This window comes from Scylla paramamosain, chromosome 10 (genome assembly GCF_035594125.1).
Source record: "Scylla paramamosain isolate STU-SP2022 chromosome 10, ASM3559412v1, whole genome shotgun sequence".
NCBI lineage: Eukaryota > Metazoa > Arthropoda > Malacostraca > Decapoda > Portunidae > Scylla > Scylla paramamosain.
This window is the reverse complement of record NC_087160.1, coordinates 9,897,469-9,911,595: the sequence shown is the minus strand read 5'-3', so window position 1 is coordinate 9,911,595 and position 14,127 is coordinate 9,897,469. Positions and strand designations below refer to the sequence as shown.

The 14,127-nt window shown below is 34.5% G+C and overlaps 1 protein-coding gene across 1 annotated transcript; it reads right to left on the bottom strand.

Annotated features, from left to right (window-relative positions):
* Positions 1–41: 41 nt before the first annotated feature.
* LOC135104219 (membrane-associated tyrosine- and threonine-specific cdc2-inhibitory kinase-like) lies at positions 42–13,723 on the bottom strand. The gene is made up of 10 exons (XM_064011356.1): positions 13,574–13,723; positions 12,008–12,140; positions 11,411–11,597; positions 9,535–9,736; positions 7,178–7,300; positions 6,759–6,954; positions 6,472–6,617; positions 4,745–4,913; positions 3,482–3,644; positions 42–1,815 (listed from the first exon to the last, which is right to left on the bottom strand). The coding sequence occupies exons 1-10, from the start codon at positions 13,703–13,705 to the stop codon at positions 1,587–1,589; spliced, it is 1,680 nt and encodes a 559-aa protein (XP_063867426.1). The 5' UTR covers positions 13,706–13,723; the 3' UTR covers positions 42–1,586.
* Between the last annotated feature and the right edge of the window lie 404 nt (positions 13,724–14,127).

Genomic DNA, 14,127 nt, shown 5'->3' with positions numbered 1-14,127 from the left:
AAATGCTTGAAAGGAATATTGAAAAGTTAAAGAAACATGAATTTTTAGTCTTACTGGATTTTATTTTTCAATGCAATTGATATAAATAAGAAGTACATCTCTCCTCACCATCAAAACTGTACTCTAATACTTTTTTAAACCAGATTGTCTTTGAGAACACTTTTTTCTTTAAATGGAAGACATTTAAGGACATTAATGGTTAGTAAACAATGGCCATGAACATTTTTCCATCAAATCCTGTGACAAAATTTTTTGGAAAAATCAGAGCTATTTTACTTACATTATCATTATATAATTATGTAAAATATTTTGATTATTCATGATGACATGGAAGTTTTTGCTTCATCATGATGCACTTAAATACTGTACACAAAATAAACATTAGGCAAAGTAAGGCACAGATGTAGTAAGTTACTGCAACTCCCTTGGAATGAGTTCCTAGAGTATGAGGCATCACAGATTTAGATATATGGATGGCAAATATATTCTACAAAAGTATGATCATAATATTTTCTTCAAGAAAACAACTGTTTGTAAAATACTTAATCACCAACTGAGTACACAATGCTACAAATCAGAAAGGTAACCAACATGTTACATGATGTAAGTGTATGACTAACTTCATAAATAAAAGTAATTTGATAGCAAAGCAAAGAAAATCTTTTGGATATGCATATTTTCTCATATTTGTTTGAGCTGTGAAATCCAACAATTCTCTTAACACAATCACTCTTGATTCACATATTCAATTGGGATCTTTTCTTTGCTAAGAAAACTTTGTTCCACATAATATGCACATTTTCAATTATGAACTCAGTATTAAATGTATTATATATACACTCCTATTATTTGTATGGGTATGACTAACAAAAGGAAAATATATTATAAATTTGTTATGGATCTCAGATAGAATATAATTATAAATCTCCCAATAGGCTCAGATGTATTGCAGTTTTGCAATAACTCAGATGATTGTTATTATGACATCTATATTAAGTAAAAACATGAGAAAACCCACTTCTACACACATAAAAAGTAAATTCCTTGAATCCAAAACCAATAGTGTATTTTCATAACATGATAAATCAATGTAGAAAAATATAAAGAGAAATAAAATAGAAACATAATTTTTTTCCTACTCTTATTCTAGTACAAGAGATATCAACCTACAGTTGCTCCTCTGCCAAAAAATGGGGTTATTCACTACAACTGCAGGCAGCCTCAACATTGCACTGATCAACCATTCAAGACATATACATGTATGCACTGTGCACTCAGTGTGCACACACTTTGCACTTTGTGTGCAAAGCTCAAATGCACATGCATGCACACACACACACACATTTGCAATAAGGTATAACTAATAATTTTAGTTTCTTGGTGAAATAATTCAATAAATGCAGATGACTATTAGTTTCTGACAAAAACTAAAACCCCTGTAATGATCTAAGTAATAACAGCTGTATTTAGTGATTTCTGTCACACCAAACATTCACAAATTACTTTTTAAAGTGTATTTACTACAACGTACACCGATGAACTCTGTTAGCTTTTGAATACATATAAATACAAAAGAGGTACATAGCTTAATCATCATCATCAAACTCTGCAGCATTGAACAAGGAAATAAGGTTTTTCGAAGTAATGAGGAATGTCTCATTACTCATATTAATGGGGCTTAGTTGGTCACGGGTGGATGAGGAAAGAGCTCCACTATCATTCATTTGCTGCCTAAAGGAATGGTTACTTCGGGAAAGCGGAGTGGGTTTGCGGAACAGAACTGGGCTACCATCATCATAGGAACTTGAGTGTGGGCTGAAAACAAAACACAAACTATTAATTTCCATCCTCATCATATGAAACTAGGACAGAAGGAAAAGAGAGTCAGTAAATACAGATGAAATGGAGTTGTTTTGTTTCAGGTCGTGCTGCAACTAGTACCACATTCACCTATTTATCTATTTAACAGGCTAGCAATCCTAGATCTGGTGGCTTAAACAAAGCACTATGCATTCACACTCTTAACACCTTTGGCCTCCAGTGGAAAGGGATAGTCTCATGAACTACTGTACTACACCCAATGAGCTTAGGCATAGCATAGCTGGCCACACACATCAACAGCAACACCTGATAGCATACACTATTATAATTTACATCTGTCCCTTCATAATGAGACTGTTCCCTACCCTGCACTTACTACAAACCTGAAACCAAAACAATCGCCAGGTCTTCCAACAGAATACCTCACATCCTAACTGTATCCATACACCAATAGGACCTACCAAGTATGCTCACACCCTTTCCCAGGTGTCAATGTAACCACATAATTTTCATGTACTAACTGATATTGCTCTCCATTCACTTCTACCACACACATTTGCTCTTGCTTGTTGCACAAGTATTCTTCTCTCATTTAGTGCTCTCTTCAAACAGTTCATCCACTCCATGTGAGGTCTTCCTTTTAACCTTCCACCACATACATCTGACCTTATTAGTATCTTTACTAATTTTCTGTCCTCCATTCTATCCACTAGTTCAAACCATCTAAACACACACTGATTTCCTTGCCCAGCAAACTCTCTCAAAACACCAGTTCTTCCTACATCCTCATTTCTTATCCTGTCCCTCCATGTTACTCCACACATACTCCTCAAACACTTTGTTTCCATTACATGTAACATTTCTTCTCCACTACTTCTAAATTTTATAATATATATATATATATATAATATATATATATATATATATATATATATATATATATATATATATATATATATATATATATATATATATATATATATATATATATATATGTAATAACAGGTGGGAGGTGGGGGGTCCACTCATACTGCTCTGCTCTTTTAGACAGTGTGGAAACTAAAGCTTTTTGTCTCATCAACTCCTCTCCTCTAATGTCTTCAGCCTTTCTCATCACTGGAATGTTGCATCTCTTGCTATCTTCTACTGGTATTTTTATGCTAACTGCTCTTCTAATCTTACTAACTGCATGCCTCCCATCCTCTCGTGGCCTCACTGTACAAGATTTTCTTCTTTCTCTCACTCCTATTTTGTCCATATCTCTAATGCAAGAGTTAACCAGTATTCCCAATCATTCATCCCCTTCTCTGGTAAACTCTGGAACTCCCTTCCTGCTTCTGTATTTACACCTTACTATGACTTGAACTCCTTCAAGAGGGAGGTTTCAAAACACTTATCCTTCAATTTTTGAACACCACTTCAGACCCTATTCAGGGCCGGTATCTCAGTGGGCTTTTTTTTTTTTATCATATTTTCTTGTTGGCCTTGGCCAGTGTCCTTCAAAAAAAAAAAAAAAAAAAAAAAAAAAAAAAAAATCACAGCCAAGGGACTACTGTACTTGTAAAAGACGAGAAACCCACAATTTGTCCCTGTTCAACCTGGGATCATGTAAATTAAAAATACAGATGATAATGATGATAATAGTGGCAACTAAACATACCTGCTTCTGTTTGTTGGTGAGGTCATCATGGAGTTACAATTTTTCCCATAGCTGATTGGAGTAGAGTTCACACATGGCTTGCTGAGAAACTGAGATCCTTCACTGCTAGAGGATGAGAGGTCACACAGAGGTTGGGCAAGACTGTGCTCATCCAGACCTTCACCTGTATAAAAATGCAGAGAGAGAGAGAGAGAGAGAGAGAGAGAGAGAGAGAGAGAGAGAGAGAGAGAGAGAGAGAGAGAGAGAGAGAGAGAGAGAGAGAGAGAGAGAGAGAGAGAGAGAGAGAGAGAGAGAGAGAGAGAGAGAGAGAGAGAGAGAGAGAGAGAGATTTATATAGCATGACATGGTTAAAACAATGGAAAAATAAGTACAAATTTTGCTTTCTTGAGTGTGGGGATCAGCATTGAAAACATTGAAGTCAATACCCATGTCACCTATTACTTATGTAACTGTTAGTTCTTTGCCACCACAACTAATTGTTTAAGAACTTCTCTGAAACTTTGCTCCTTATGAGAATAAGTCCAAGTGCTCAGCCTCTGCTGGCACCTTGCTCACACATGTACTCCTTTACTTATCCTTCCACCTTGAAAGTGGTCTTTCTTTGTTACTAAGACCTTCAATTTCACTTACACTTTTACTTACACATACACAATCTTCTAAATACAAGCATTGAAATCAATACTGCCAGGAACATGAAGCAAGATAATGACTTTGAAGCAAAAGAATACTCTGTAAGTTTCAATCCTTGATATACATTATTACTATTTCTTTTACATAGTTCTCTTTATTCCATCCAGAAAGAATTCCTAGTTTATATTACTTAAAAGCAAAACCACTTTAATTATAGCACACATAGTATGTCATGTACTGTTTGCCATAAAATATGAGGATTCTTCTCATTAATAAATTCTTGAGCATGGGTATATAAAGAAAACAAAAATACTGAACTACCTCTAATATACTGAAAGAACTGCTATGAGATTCAGCATTTAACCAGATCCAAATAGTTTTCTGTCATTTTCCAGTAACCAGAAAAATATAGGAAGATTAGTAGGAAAAAACAAAAAATTAATAATAAATTAAAAAGAATAAAAATAAAAAATAATACATTTGGCTTTTATACAATGCGAAATATGATGCAAAAGATGTCCATACGTAAAAGTTATGAAAAATATGACCAAAAGCACCACTGGTGGAAAATAACACTTAAATTTGTGAATTAATAAGTTATTTAGCTAAGTTCAATTAAATTCATTAACTCACCATCTGAGAAGTCTGTAGTTATATTAATTCCAGAAGTATTAAATTTTGAAGTGTCTAAATTATCTTCTGAGGTCTTCTTCCACAGACAAGTAACAGGCTTCACTAAGAAGAACAAACAAAAGACAATGAAGAACCAAGTCTGTGTCATCAAAGTCTTCACTCTCATCACCTGGAGACAAATATATGAATAAACATCATGGACCATCATTAAAATAACACAATAAAAATGTACATAGATACCATAATGCTCATGTTCATACCTCTTACCACAAAAAAATCAACCTCCCGAACTAAGGTTAATTCATCTATACAATAAGTGAAAGAATTTGTTTGTTTGTGTTCACTATATACTCAGTGGGTGTGGCTGTGGACATGGCCAAAAAGGTGTCAAGGTTGATAACTTTTTACAGAGGAAAATATGGGGTCCTCTGAGGTCATCTGAGGCAGCTAGAGACCATTTTATTCTTACATCACTAGATAAAATCTGGCTGAGATAGGAACTTATGAAGTACAAACTTGTAAGGAAATGTTGATTACAGTGGATATAAATGATGTCAGATTTAACTCTAAGATCATTCAAAGTCACTGCAGGTCAAGGTGTTGCTGCCACTAAAAAACCTTGATAGTGAGGACCACAGTTAAAGGCTGTAAAAACACTGCTATAGCCTGTAAAATGTTGCTAAAGGCTGTAAAATACTGCTGAAAACCATGGTGCTATGGTGAAACAGGATCAATCATGATGAATCAAGATCAACTGAGATTATTCCTGCTTAAAAAAAATTCAAAGGTGCAACATTATAAAATACCTCCTCAACCAATCACATTAGATGTAACATTGTGCAATACCACAGCAACCGATCACAAGGTAACTATCTCACGGTTAATTAATCAGCTTCCAGATCATTCTGGATGGTAGAGCATTTGTATAAAGGACCAGCAGTTTCTTGGACAGTCATCAGTTCTTTCGTGAACTTTGACTGACCTCAACACACCTCTAAACCAGCCAAGTGATCACTGATTGTGATCTAATGTGCTTCCAAATAATGAAGCATTAATGGTAGAAATGCTTCTGCATGTTGTGAGAGAAAGAAGAGAACAAGAGAGTGAAGGGGAGCATCAAGCTCAGCTACACTTCAATGCTGACAGAGCAATAAGAATCAGAGAACAGGAGAGTGATGAGCAGCACCAAGATCATCTCCAAGCTGTTGCAGCTAGAATGGCAAGGTCCAAGCTACAAGAGACCCAAGGACAGCGAAAGGCTCCCCGACAAGCTGATACTGCTAATCACACTGCATCAAGACAACAGGAAAACAAAGCAAAAAGGCAAGCTAGGCCATGGGCAACACTGGGGACCTCTACTAGTTCCTATTAAAGAAGAAAGCTATAATATCAAATTGTGGTTTGTTGATAAAAAAAAAAAAAAAAAAAAAAAAATCAATTCTAAGAAAAAAATAAATAAATAAAAAAATAAATAAATAAAATAAATGAATAAAAAAAATAATAAAATAAAAATAAAGTAAAAATAAAAGAAAATAAAAATAAATAAATAAATGAATAAAAATAAATAAATAAAAATAAATAAATACATAAATAAATAAATAAAATAAAAAAAATAATAATAAATAAATAAATAAAAAAGTGTGCAACAGTGTGGAACACTGCAAGACTTTGACATATACAAAATATACCATAACTTTCATTCAGATAATAATGTGACTGTATCTTACTGATTTTCTTAGGGCATCTTTAATGCCCTTGCGAATGAGAACTCTTTTAATCACTGGAAGTGAGAGAGCATGGTCAGCTGTCAACCTCTTCTTTGGATCTGGATGTAGCAGACCAAGCAACAATTTTTGTAGTTCCTTAGAAACACCTGCAAAGTGCAATGCATAATTACAATAGCATTCCCCTATAGTGTAGTCCAAAATTACTTAGGGTAGAACCATTTATTCTGAATGTTCAATGATCAATCTATCATTCTTAAATCACTCAGTATTAGCTTTAATCAGCTTACCATTGGCTGCAGGAGGAAGCTCACCCTGTCTGAGCTTTTGCCAGGCATCTCCATGTTTCGGAAGGTCAAGGTCTGTGGCTAGTTCCAGAATGGTCATTCCTAAGCTGAAGAGATCAGCAGGGGGACCAAATTCCAACTTCATAACCTCTGGTGCCAAATACTTTGGATCTCCTTCCACAGCTTCATGATCTGAACCCTAAAGGTGAAAGTTAAAGATAATGATAGAAAATTTATGATCAGGAGTAAATAAATTAATAGCACTGAACTAATTAATTTTGTTCATAATTCTCAATGCAGTTTAGCATTGCAACTTTCTCAGTATTCATATAAGTTCTGAAGAAAGAGGAAATAATTTTGAATCTATTACTATTTTAACTATTTTTATTCTAAAACTATTCCAGACACCTTTAATTCCTTACCTGTGATAAATCAATGACTAGACCAAAGTCTCCCAGCTTACATAGCCCATCAAAGCCAATAAAAATGTTGTCAGGCTTGATGTCCATGTGAACAAGTTTGTGGTTGTGTAAATGCCTTACACCCTGCAAAAGAAGTACATCAGGATATTGAAGAAAATATTTCACAGAAAGATTAAATATTATACAAAAGCCAATTTTTTTTACAAGCACTCTATTTCTATATCATGTGTACTCTCACCTAAAACACAACAAGGAGCAGAGTAAAGATAACAGTGGTCAAAACAAAGATAAGACAAAGACAAATGCAAAGTATTACACTTGGCTAAAGGATGATAGAGAAACAATACACAGACAACTTCCAGCATGATCTATAAATATACTTCATATGAACCTATCACTATTACTACTACTACTACTACTACTACTACTACTACTACTACTACTAAAGGAGGATAATGGAGCAGTGATTGCTGCAGTTGGTGGAGGAAACTGTCAATACATCAGGAGAATTAAACAGTGAGTGTGCCAATCAAGGGAGAGGAATTATGAGAAGCTGTGAAGAAAATAAGGAAATGGAAAGCTATGAGTTTTCATAGATGTGCTGCAGAGTGCCTAAAGAGTGGTGGGAAGAATATCATACAGGTTACTGAATCTGTCCTTTATTGCTGGCAAGCTGCATGAATGAATGCATGTGTAGTTCCTCTGTATAAAGCAAAAGGGGATAAACAAGAATGCTGTAACTATAGAGGTATAAGTTCGCTAAGCATGGTAGGAAAGGTGTATGGTTGGGTGCTGATAAGGATAAAGAAAGGAACAGAAAATGCCATCCAAGAGGAACAGGAAAGTATTAGGAAGGGAAGAGGTTATGTAGACCAGACTTCTGCAATAAGGCAGGTATGATCAGACTGACAGGAAAAGACTAAGGGATATTCTGAAAATATACAAAGTTTTTTATTTTTATGTAACAGGGACACTGGCCAAGAGAGAGAGAGAGAGAGAGAGAGAGAGAGAGACGAGAGAGAGAGAGAGAGGAGAGAGAGAGAGAGAGAGAGAGAGAGAGAGAGAGAGAGAGAGAGAGAGAGAGAGAGAGAAAAAAAAAAAAAAAAAAAAAAAAAAAAAAAAAAAAAAAAAAAAAAAGCCCACTGAAATGCCAGTCCCATAAAAGGGTCCAAAGTGGTAGTCAAAAACTGAAGGATAAGTGTCTTGAAACCTCCCTCTTGAAGGAATTCAAGTCATAGAAAGGTGGAAATACAGAAGCAGGCAGGGAGTTCTAGAATTTACCAGAGAAAGGGATGAATGATTGAGAATACTGGTTAACTCTTGCATTAGAGAGGTGGACAGAATAGTGTGAGAGAAAGAAGAAAGTCTTGTGCAGCGAGGCCACGGGAGGAGGGGAGGCATGCAGTTAGCAAGATCAGAAGGGCAGTTAGCATGAAATTAGCGGTAGAAGACAGCTAGAGATGCAACACTGTGGTGATGAGAGAGAGGCTGAAGACAGTCAGTTAGAGGAGAGGAGTTGATGAGATGAAAAGCTTTTGATTCAGGTTGCTGGAAGGAGTGAAAAATTTCTCTGTAAATAACAGGTTATGTGTGAGAGTTGTGGTGTGTGTGAATTCTGTCAAAGTAAGTTTGTGTCAGGGTTGTGTAATGTCAACATGGCTGTTCAACTCGTATATAGATTGTGTAGTAAAGGGACATGAATACTCGTATGAGGGTTTTAGACAAAGTTTGATCACTGAAACAAAGGTATGGGATCTGAGTCAGCTACTATTTGCTGATACAGCTCTGGTGGCTGACTCAGAGGGGAACTTAAAAAAGACTGGTGGAGGAATATGAGTGTCTATGTAGGAGGAAGGCAAAAGTGTATGGTGATAAAAGTACAGTAATGAAATGCTTGAGATTGTGGTGAAAGGATGGATGTAAGAATGAATGGAAAAACAGCTGAAGAGGTGGACTGTTTCAAGTATTTGGGATCAGCAGTTGCAATGGACAGAAGAGCAGAGACTGAGGTAAAGTGCAGGATATAGAAAAAAGGAAAAGCACTTGGTGGATTGAAAAAGATCTTTAAACATAGGCCACTAGATGAGTGTAAAGAGATAGTTATGTTAGGGAATGGTGGTGCCCATTATGCTGTATGGTGCTGAAACATGGAACATTGAAGAAGTAGAGAAATTATTGAATGAAATAGAATTATAAAAATGTTTTGAGTGTGAAGAGCATGAAGAGAGCACTGAATGAGAGAAGAATGACTACTCCTTTCCACCAGGGGCTGACAGGGCTGAGAGTGTGAATGAGTATGTGATGTCTAGGCCACCCATCTAAGATTATTAGACTACCACTTGACCCACAATACTTACCTGTAGCAAATCCACAAGGTACTCCCAAACAACGGACTCAGGAAGATCATGTCGGTCTTCTGCTACATCTGCCAAGGATGTTCTGCACAATTCAGTTAGGAGGTAAAGGTGTTGCCGCTCCTCCCACGCACGGTAGAATTGTACACAGTTATTGTGCTTTGCCAACTTCTCATGCTTCTGCACTTCTTTCATTCGTCTCTGCCTAATAGTCAAAGTTGGTAAAAGGAGATGCAACCATTAGAAAAAAAAAAAAAAAAAAAAAAAAAAAAAAAAAAAAAAAAAATATATATATATATATATATATATATATATATATATATATATATATATATATATATATAATATATATATACTATATATATATATATATATATATATATATAATAAATATATATATAAAATAAATAAATAAATAAAATAAAATGAAAATAAATAAATTAATTAATTAAAAAATATAAGTAAATAAATAAATAGATAAATAAAAAAATAAATAAATAGCCAAATAAATAACCAAATAAAAATCTCTAAAAAAGTAAATTTTCTTAAAAACCATACAAAAAACAGTATCCTCACTCCTTCATCCCTTCTACTGGGCAACCCTGAAAATATCAACATTAATTTATTTCTCACCTTCATGAAACATGATCTTCAAAGGAAGAGGCACAAGGCATGCTGGGACTAAATATGACCGTGGTGTTCATGAAACTCTTCAATTACCTGCCTTGGCAACTAGTCTTTTTATATGAAGCAATAAATAAGAACAAAGAAGAAATACATCCCCATACATCAATATGGAAAAAAATATTTACAGATGGACTTGGGTAGACTCACGGTACTGTGAACCAGCATACATCACTGAACAAACTGCCATAATGTAAAGCATATGACAGCACAAAGTAGTATTGTATGAGCCATCTTCTGACTTGACACTGTGGATTCTTAAGAGTAACATGGTAAGTGAAATGCAAGATCCTATGAAATATTACTTAATGGAAACATAGTAGTATAATTATCTATATTACTTTCTTATAAGCCAGAAGACCGAGTAACCCTCCTTATCTTAACACAGAAAATAAAGAGAGTAATACAGAGGAGCTCCAATTATCTGGTGCCCGTGGAGAACTGCATGTTTTTGTTATGTAAATTTTTAAGTCACTTTTGCTCTGATATAAAACACTACATTTTGTAATGCCTTACCTCTGCTAGGCATTATGGTGTGCATCATTCTGTTTTGTTGGCTAGTGGCTTTGCTATATGCAGACACAAAGCATATGCATCTTGCTGTCTTACCTTTTATTATGTAAGATATTTCAAGAAAAGAGTGATCAATCAACCAACACAATTACTTAACTGAATGGTCACAGTGGAAAATAAACACTAACATGCAAATAGTATTTGATAACTGTGAGCCAATTAAAATTCCTTGATTCTAAAGACAGATTTAATAGCAGATGGTCAAATACTGGAGTATCTCCACAAAATGTAAGTGTAGGAGGATGAAAAAGAGGAATATTACAGCTGTTCAGAGAACAGTATGAGAGTGTGAGAACTTGTGTGCACATGATGAGTTAAAGAAGTGGATGCTCTTGCTCTGAACAGTCACTTGAGGAAATTCTAAGGTGCATACTTCAAGATAAATAAACAACTAAGTGGATGGACAGACAGAGGGTAGGTAGACAGATAAGACAAACAAAATGTAAGGAGTCTCACAACAAAATGAGTGAGCATATGATAATTTAAAAAATATTATTCAATGCCTATACTCAGCCACATATATTTGTATAAATATACATGTGGGGCCATACGAATGCTGACAGAGAACCAAATGTATTTTAATAAACAAAAAAGACAATCACATAAATATCAGCCTCCATACCTGTCTCCTTCACCACGAAATCGAAGTAGAGTCTTCTTACAGGCATACAGGGATCCATCCTCTTTGCTCCTCACGCGATACACTTCCCCAAAGGAGCCAGCACCAAGCTTTTCCTCTATGGTGTAACATTGTTCAAAGTACAGCTCAGGCTTCTTTGCACTGTACACTGAACTCTGAACAATGAAGGCTGTTCAGGGGGAAGAATATGTGAATTGTATTTATTATAACGATAAACATATGATTTAATTTATGAAAAGCCAAGCAAGTTTAAGTGTGTCATTTAATGCTGACTGCTTTATCACCTCTATTAGAGACAGTGGCTATGAAGAAATTAAAATTGTGGTATTCTCTCTCTCTCTCTCTCTCTCTCTCAAAAAAAAAAAAAAAAAAAAAGAGAGAGAGAGAGAGAGAGAGAGAGAGAGAGAGAGAGAGAGAGAGAGAGAGAGAGAGAGAGAGAGAGAGAGAGAGAGAGAGAGAGAGAGAGAGAGAGAGAGAGAGAGAGAGAGAGAATCATGATGCATAACAGTAAAACAATAACAGACCTTAAACTTTCAAACTTTATATAACAGAAATTTCCACAATTTGCCCTTTACTTACAAGTGTCTGAATCTTCCCGGAATGACACAGGCTGAGGTCCATCACAGTCATTTACTCGTGAAAATATTCTTGTAACTGGACAACTCTTGACTGGGGCTCTTGGAGGTGCAGCAAACCTTGGTGTGCCTCGGGCCTGGGAGCAAAATTACTCAAATTAATACTCTTGCTACCTGACTAGTAGATTTTGCTTCCTTCAAATGTAAATAAAGTCAGAGTCAGAGGAGGAGGAGGGGAAAGAACAAGTATATTTATTTAAAAGCTAAAATATGTGTAGAGCCTGTGGAAAGAAGATTCTTGGTTGAAACTGGATTAATGTTATAATGAGTGAGAAAAGTTGAAGCCTCTTGCTTAAAAACTTAAGGTAGCCTTAGGATTGTTAGAAACACATGACTATGTATATATAAAATGTGTGAGAAGACTACTTAAGACACTGATTTTGTAGCATGTGAGGCATTAAGTATTTACTTTCATTATATCTAACTTAAGTTTAAACTTGTTTGTATGTACAACAAAATGTTTCTATGTAATAAAGTTTACAATAAATTCCTGTGGGATGGCATTGTTTTATAATGGCAATAACAATATTAGGTAAGTTAAAATTTACTCAATGTATTCTTCTCGTACTGATGTGCACACTGAGTGTGAGTTTTGTCATGATAGTTACACGGCATGACTTGCTCTCCACCACAAGGACAAGGCAAAGATTCTCAACAAGCTAGAGTATGTGTCCTGCAAGGTTAGTGCCTAACAAAGTTAAATTGGTTAAGTTTAGATGAATTTTGTTAACTCCCTACAGCTTTTTAGCAGGTACCACATTTCACTCAAATATGATTTTCCCTATCCAAAACCCTAGCTTTCTAAGAAAGTCTCCAAGTCTGTGAAGAAAATTATGAAGAAATAAGAAAAAAGATGAAATTCTACTTATTAAGATTTATTAAACCTCCAACTGCAGGACTGCATATGCCTCCAAACTCAAACTGGAATACTACAATCATGTTTAAATTAGCTATCCCAGGTTGGCTACCAAAATACACTGAAAGATGAGATCTACAATATAAAATAGGGGAGAACTGAGTACATAGAGGGCGCGGCTTACCTAGATAATCCCTAAATTTGTTTACCATGACAACCTGTCGGCAGTCATTGCAAATATTAAGAACGACTTGTAAATAATTGTCCTACTTGGCATTCGATGTTAACACACCTGTCCTTAAGGTTCAGTCTCCCTTCAGTGTGTCAATAATCACCTTAACAATCCACGTCCTTTACCGTGCCATTCTCTCACTCACCTGCACACACAACTTACTGCCTGTAATACCACTACACAAAGGTCATTCTTCTACAAAACCTGTAGTATGTCAGTCTATAAAAGTTGGCATTCCAGGTGGAGCACAAAAATATACCCTATTAGAGCTTCAAACTTTAAATACGAAAGTAAAAACACATCAAATCGGCTAGAAGATAAAGGAAGTGGTACCCCTGCCATCACTTATGGACTTCCATTTTTATTTTTAACGTCTATTTCACCGTGATTTACTAGTTGTGTAACAACTTGAGCTTCCTTACTTTTTTTGGTAGACAAGGGACGCTCTTCTGTCGTGAAAACTGGAGCAGGACGGTGAAAAGATACTGACGTACCGCTATTACTGAACATTTTTTCGCGGCAAAACAGAAAGTATCAAAACAAACAAGACTCATTGCGCATGCGCAGGCTAAAAGGATAACGGAACTAAAACGCTTCATAACAGTTATGCTGCTTGTAGTAGTAGAATATATATATATATATATATATATATATATATATATATATATATATATATATATATATATATATACATATATATATATATATATATATATATATATATATATATATATATATATATATATATATATATATATATATATATATATATATATATATATATATATATATATATATATATATATATATATATATATATATATATATATGTATATATATATATATATATATATATATATATATATATATATATATATATATATATATATATATATATATATATATATATATATATATATATATATATATATATATATATATATATATATATATATATATATATATATATATATAT